The following is a 7,416-nucleotide window of genomic DNA, read 5'->3' as shown; positions in this document are numbered from 1 at the left end:
GACTTTGCACGTGGGCTAGCGAGTTCCGCAACTTGCTGGAAAAGTAAACAGTCAAGTAGCAGAACAGCTGTTTGCAAAAATGAGAAAAAACTATTACTTCCTAAACATGGCATTACCATCTACCCATCTGTTCCTCATGAGGAATATCATCACCCACTACAATGTTTGTAAAAACAAACAATGCCTGGAGAAAATGACAAAGGTTTTTGGAACTGGGATATCAATGAACAGCTACGGCCAAGCAGTTTTGGGTAACTTTTCAAATGCAGATTTTTGGTGCAATTATTACTGCTGTGCAGTACATTATTTTTTACTTGTATTTCATTGTTGATACATGTGTGCATATGTTTAGGGAATCCAGAGTCTTCAAGGACGCCCGGCACTGCTGAACCTGTTCCAGTGGACTCTGATGCACCAGCTGGTGAGTAATTATGGGAGCTAGTGGAGCTTTTGTTCTGTCAAGTTCTTAGCTTATTTTTATTTTTTTGAGTTTCATATCAGGATCAGAAGCATCTTTCATTTGGTGGTTCAACTTTTTTCAACATGCATTGACGTATGACTGCTAATCTTTACTATGATTTTCTTATTTTTTAACTTTCAGTGGAAGCAGTACCCCCGACTGCCCCCCGCGGTGTGCCCCCGACTGCCGCCCGCGGTGTGACCCCGACTGTCGCCCGCGGTGTGCCCCCAACCTTGACAACAGCCCTTGGCTATTTAGCGGCAATAAAGCCCTGGGAAAATGACTGGGACCCTATCCAGGAACAACTGGCAAGCTAATTAATATAAATGTGAAGTTTCTGTCATGCCACACACTATTACTGACTAATTGTTTTGTTTTCTTTTGCAGCTCAATTACGTGCTGGACAGGAATCGGCCTACAACAGAAATCATTGTGAAAGAAGGGCCTATATGTCTCACTCGGGAAGATTTCTGGAGCCTGGGGTTGCGAAGAGACATGGACTCTCTAGTGAGTAGCTGTGATGGTAAACAAAAGGAGGGCAACGCCATGATGTATTTGCTTTTGTTTGTTTGTGATGAGTTTGAATTTTTTTCTTGCAGATTGGGAATGCCTGCCTGAAACTGATTCACAAAGCAGCTCAGCAACTTGTATGTAACTAAAGCTTAAATTACGCAGAAAAAAAGCATTCTATATAATTAATGGTTTGGTTTTACTTTTAATTTTATTTTTCCCCTATAGGGAAAAGACATTTATATAGAGGACATGTACATTGTTCCTACATGGAAGGGTATAGAAGGCGACATCCCTACCAACTTTTCAGTGAGTTTAAATAACAAAATGTATATAATTGTTATACATACAGTCACAAAATGTAGATCTGCATAAAGGTTTTGTTTCATAAATGTTAGGAGGATGTCGACATGAAGGACTGCTTAGTCTTTCCAGCATGGACCAATGCAAACGGACCTGGACACTTTGTTCTCTGTGTAAGGGAATGCTACAGTTACTAGATTCTACATTAAGTGCCTTTGAGTTGTTTAATTCATGTATATTCCAGTGTGAACTCCAGCTCTGTCCTAATGACTTTTAAACTCTTGTGCATCTCTTTACCTATTACATTATAGACCATGAAGCCACTCCTGAGAGAGATGATCCTTTTAGACTCGCAGTACTTGATGCACGAGTCTGGGTTTGGTAATGATGAGTACAGAACCATATTTAGGTCAACAAATGAGACATACTTTGTGCCACGTTCATATAGCTTGTTATGTTTTGGCTACGTTCTTATAGCCTGTACTGGTATATTTTGGCTACGTTCCTATAGCCTGTACTGGTATATATTGGCTACGTTCCTATAGCTTGTACTGGTATATTTTGGCTACGTTCCTATAGCCTGCACTTGCATGTTGTGGTTACGTTCCTATTGTTGTAGGCCTCAGTGGTTGTCACTTTTGTCTTTTACAAATTACTTCTACTATTTTCATCTAGGGTGAAGTTCTGTGTTTAGGACCAATTTGAAATTTTCCTTCAAATTTCTTTCTGGTCAACCCCACTAAGATCCCTTAATCTGTGAACTGAATTTGACATGAACATGTGGCAGCCACTGTAGACTTATGCACTGTAATATCATAGAAATGCAACTTAATGCTAAATGTACCAATATCTTTTCATTGTTTGTATTTTTCTCTCTAGAAATATTGCTCAGCAAATTTGTCCTGGGATCTGGACTGAGAAGACCGGGCATGATATTCCAGTAAATATAAATGCATAATTAACTACACCAAAAATGTAACCATTGCCTGTAGTGTGCACTTTAAGTAGAAGAACCATGTGCCAAAAAAGACAGCTTCTATCAGTCATATGTCTATTCTTACCTTATGTCTTTTTGGTTGATTTTAGTGCCTGCCTGTGTTTACGCTCAGAACCCTGAGCATAAACACACTATTTCTCCCTAAGTCCGTTAAAGATACAGTACCCAAAATTAGTTGCTGTGGTTCAATTGGTCTATTTAAATTCAAAATCACACATATTTGTCGCTTCACATTCTCCCAGAATTATTGCAATTTAGGGCAATCCCAGAAGATGTGGGAAAAGTCCCCTGTTATACCGCAACCCCTCCAACACAGGGGGTATGCATGCTTTTAATGTAACTGACATTTACTGTCTGTTCAGTGATTAACAACTATCATACAATAGACTCAAAGATCCAATTCCCACAAAGTAATTGTTTCTGTGCCTTGGTTTTCCAATAGGGTGTACTCAAAGTGAAGCCTTCTAAGTGGTTTCATCAGAAGTCCTCATTGCAGGTGCCTGTCTACCTTGACAGTGAGGAACAACAGGACACCCTTTTTGTCTTTCTGAAGGCAGTTTTGCACAAAACACCAACACAACTGGGCTTCATGGATGAAGTCCAGTTCATCTTAAGTGTTCTATTTCCAGAGGTAGGTCTAACCATGTAATGTATTTGTGTGTGTGTTCCTGCACTTTCAGCTACAATGGTGCTACTTGTGTATGGACCCGTGTATAATGGCTTGCTGTTCAGCATTGGTATAATGGTGTATTTAAAGGTAGGGTGGATGATGTTGGAAAAACGGTTCGAGCACACAGCATTTAGAAAAAAAACAATTCAAAAGTCCAAACCCCTTTCCTCAGCCTTCCCCCCCGAAGCCACGCCTCCAGAGTACCGGAACGCGCATCGCTTGTTCCCGAGGGTTCACGCGTCAATTTACTAACAATTTACTAACATTGCAATTCGTCCAATTCGCTTTATCCTCAAACTGAATGGATATTTGTTAAAATTAGGGATGTCCCGATCACATTTTATGCCCCAGAGTCAGAGACATTTGAGGAGCAGCAAACAGAGGCTAACACTAGCTAGCTAATCTTCTTCTCTGTATCACAGGGTGCAGGTAATCCGGTGCAGCGGTGATAGAGAAGTGTCGTTTCAACTTGACTCTGTCATGCAGTGGCCTGATTGCTTCCTAAACCATTTTAACTATTTACTGAAATTTGGAAACTGACATTTCAATTGATGGAAATCCGACGTAGCGGTGGAGAACTGTAATCCCTGGCAGTGTTTACAACACTACAATCCATTGAAAATTACGTGATCGGATCCGGGACATCCCTCGTTAAAATTACAACATAATGCCAGAAACCAATGACTACTCTCAAAAATCATAAAGACATAATGTTATCTTACCTATCAAGTAGAAATAGGGCCTATGAGCAGCCCGTGCTATGTGACATGTAGCCAACTAGCCAGTAGCCAAGCCTCTGAGGACGCGCGATTCGTTCGTGCCTGAAGAGGAGTACGCGCGGGGGGGGGGAATGGCAGTTGAGGTTGATAGACATATCACCATCCAATTGTCTTGAGCGTGACGTTCAAGACGATTGGATGGAGTTTTTTCAGTCCTGCCCATCCCACAGGCGACTATTTTTTTTGGTGTATGTGTCATATCATGTAGTTCATTGATTTCAATCTGTGTGTGAAGGAGATTTTAGGCAATATGGTAAAAAGGGTTAAAAAATGCTCCAGGAAAACATCATCCACCCTACCTTTAAATTATATATATATTTTTAAAGTAACCATTCTCTTTTGGAAGGCCATCATATATGGCCTGTCTGTGCTGCAAAAACTGTCCTTGCAGGAGGCTGAGCAGGTCTTCCTCACTGGTCAGCTTTATCATCAGAGGTAAGAATTACATTTTTACACAAATCTTTATCAACTATTTAATATTAATACCTTCAGAAGTAGTTATGTTGATTAATGTGCCTTAAGTGTTTCCAATATTTCTGTTAACCCAGCAGTGATTATGTTGTCCATTTACTATTTCAGTGAAGTGGAGGAGTTCAACAGAGGAATACAGACAATTAAAGAAAGAAGGGAAACCATTCAATTGGTATGTAGGGCTGTTACCTACTTCACAATCTGGGGGTTGAATATGTCAATAACATGTAATTACATGTTATTTCTGCTCTGTTTTCTTGCATCTCTCTATCTAGGGATTCTACAGGCGGGGAGTTTGTCGCAAAAACATGAGGGGCCGAGAACTGCGGTCCCAGAACTGTGGGTCTGAATCTGCAGCCTCAGGGTCTGCAGACATACCCTCCTCCCCACAGAGGCAACAGTGTTGACGTTTTTTTTTCTTTTCTGTCTTCATTTTTTTTTTTTTATTGAAGACTTTTTTTTTTTTTCCTCTTTATTTTCTCGGCGAGATGAGCAGGGAGTGAGGAATGGAGGCTAGGCAGCTAGAATGTTTGTGTTTACCAAAAAATATGTAGTACTCCACACTGATGCTGAAACTTTTTTGACGATAAAGTGTGACGAATGTGTCAAAACTTGTATTTGTTTTAATAAAAGGATGTTCACGAAAGTTGATATTTTTGATATTGGCATAAAATCATGTGATAATCATTGTGATCACATCATTGTGATAATGAATCACAATTACTTTGGCATTTGGGTGGAATAACCCTTTAATAATGAATCACAATTACTTTGGCATTTGGGTGGAATAACCCTTTAATAATGACTCACAATTACTTTGGCATTTGGGTGGAATAAGCCTTTAATAATGAATCACAATTACTTTAGCATTTGGGTGGAATAAGCCTTTAATAGTGCATCACAATTACTTTGGCATTTGGGTGGAATAAGCCTTTAATAATGAATCACAATTACTTTGGCATTTGGGTGGAATAAGCCTTTAATAATGAATCACAATTATTTTGGCATTTGGGTGGAATAAGCCTTTAATAATGAATCACAATTACATTGGCATTTGGGTGGAATAACCCTTTAATACCATAGTTAGACAGGAAGTAGTATTTTGCTGTCATCCAGTTCGATAGGTGGCGCTGTCACGGAACGGTCCTGAAACTGCAGCCTCCGGTACTGCAGGCACATACTCCTCCCAGTAGGTGGCACTGTCGCAAAAACATGAGGGGCCTAGAACTGCGGGTCTGCAGACATACCCTCCTCGAGGGGAGGGAGAGACGCTGAATGAAGCCATTTACACAGATACACTGCAGACAAAGTCCAGACTATAGTTGTTATTTCACACATGTAGCACACAACAGGAGACTCTCCGTGTCAGACGAGTTCTCACGTGCTGACTAAACTCAGTTGATAAGTAGCAGCGCGACAAGTCCTTGCTAGCTAAGCAGCTAAACTTTAGCACCACTCCGTGTTGAGATCCCGTCCCGTGTGGGTCCCTGCACTGTCATTGGTCAGGCGCGCACACGCTGTTACCGATACCATTGGCTGTAGAGTGTGACAATCTGTCAATAAACATCAGCCAACAGTTCTCCGACGGTCTACATTGATCTCACAAGTCGCCTCTGTTAAGTTTGAATGAAATCCGTCCTAGCGACGGAGAACTTTAATCCATGCTGGCCCCACCGGGCCAGTGCTTGGAGCATCCTGGTGGCCCTGACGACCCCCCCAATCTGGATTTCTGGAAAAATCACATGCCTGATGTACACACAAGTTGAAACAACAACGACATGTCATTTCAATGTCTAGCCACTAATTGTAGTGATGTCAGCGTGGTTATCCCAAGGATACATAGCAATCATATACTACCTAACACTATAACACAGACTACATAAACACAAGTATTCATTCACAAACCTGAGTGAAGTGCAGCCTCCTCTGTGAGGTAATATAATCAATATTACCTCACATATAATGTCTGTACTTACACCATCGCCTCCCCACAGCTCCCGCTGGCTAAACGGGAAGTCTTCAGCGATGTCATAGTACTTGACACCTAAACAAGATAAGCAGCATATTCATGACATAGCTCATGTATGGTGACAATAGCCAATCAGCCAATTAGGTGACCTGCTGGGTCTACAATAGCTCAACAATGCCTAGCAGTTAGTGCAGCTCTTCATCACAGCTGTCTATAACACATGCATAGCAGTTAGCGCTGCTCTTCATCGCTGCTTGTCTAAAACAACAGCTACATTGACATGCAACAGATAGCTGTGGTAAACACATACCTAAAGCACAAGCGTGCTGGCGATACGCGTCACTCAGGTGAGCCTGCGGCGACTGATCAACAGTGCGCTGCGGAGGAAAGCCCACAACGTAAACCTACAAAACACAGACACTTATTACACACGACATTCCAGCTGAAAGTATTACTTCATGAGCATCCATAAACAGCGGTTATACTAATCATAACACAACAGCGCCGCCCAAAACAACACATATAACGATGTTTTCGAGGCATTCACTACAAGCATTCACTACAAATGTAGCCGACACCGAAAAGGCTTACCTTTTCCCACCAACTGCAGACGGCATGAAGGAGGCTGGCAAAATCCAACCCTGCCTGGGTGAAGGTGTGGGACGCAGTCAGGTCGTTCCCCGGAGCCAGCACGCACACAGCGTCGGGCTCCACAGGCAGACGTGCCTGCTGAGCCTCCAGGCGCAGGTCAGCTGCAGTGGCGCCTGGCGTCGACATGAACCCGAACTCGACCCGGTGTTGACCATGAGCCGAATGCGTCAGTGGTTGCCGTAGCCACAGCAGATGTTGAAAACGGGAAGAGAAGAAGTAGCTGTCTTCGGATATGCCTCTGTGTGCAGGTTGTCTCTGTGCAAAACTAACCCGATCCATGGTGGGCTCCTGTTTGAGTAAACGTGCTTAATCCTCAATCGCTGTATCAACGTTGCTGGTTGTTACGGAAGACGTTGTAAACAGGAAAAGGGAGAGTTGCTCTTCCTGTGAATGTTAATCTCTAATAAATCGTCATTAAATACACTTACTTGTCTTCGCTTCCTATTTGAGTAAACATGCATCACATAGAAGAACTATGAAACCCCTTTTAAACGAAAGAAAAAAAGAGAAAGAAAAAAAATATGTGGGACTCGAACTCACATTGATTGAGGGAAAATTAAACACCGGAGCACGTCAATCAGCCCACCATGCCAACAAAGCCACACA

At 42.1% G+C, this 7,416-nt stretch overlaps 1 protein-coding gene across 1 annotated transcript; it reads left to right on the top strand.

The window, feature by feature from the left end:
* The first annotated feature begins 870 nt into the window (after positions 1–870).
* On the top strand, positions 871–2,763 carry LOC311262710 (uncharacterized protein). The gene is made up of 7 exons (XM_084362309.1): positions 871–967; positions 1,060–1,107; positions 1,199–1,279; positions 1,369–1,446; positions 1,585–1,654; positions 2,153–2,213; positions 2,713–2,763. The coding sequence occupies exons 1-7, from the start codon at positions 956–958 to the stop codon at positions 2,726–2,728; spliced, it is 366 nt and encodes a 121-aa protein (XP_084218435.1). The 5' UTR covers positions 871–955; the 3' UTR covers positions 2,729–2,763.
* The last annotated feature ends 4,653 nt before the right edge of the window (positions 2,764–7,416 follow it).

Source organism: Pagrus pagrus (genome assembly GCF_965226575.1).
Source record: "Pagrus pagrus genome assembly, chromosome: 9".
Classification (NCBI taxonomy): Eukaryota; Metazoa; Chordata; class Actinopteri; order Spariformes; family Sparidae; genus Pagrus; species Pagrus pagrus.
Note: the sequence above shows the minus strand (reverse complement) of the source record. Positions and strands in the feature narration are given on the sequence as shown.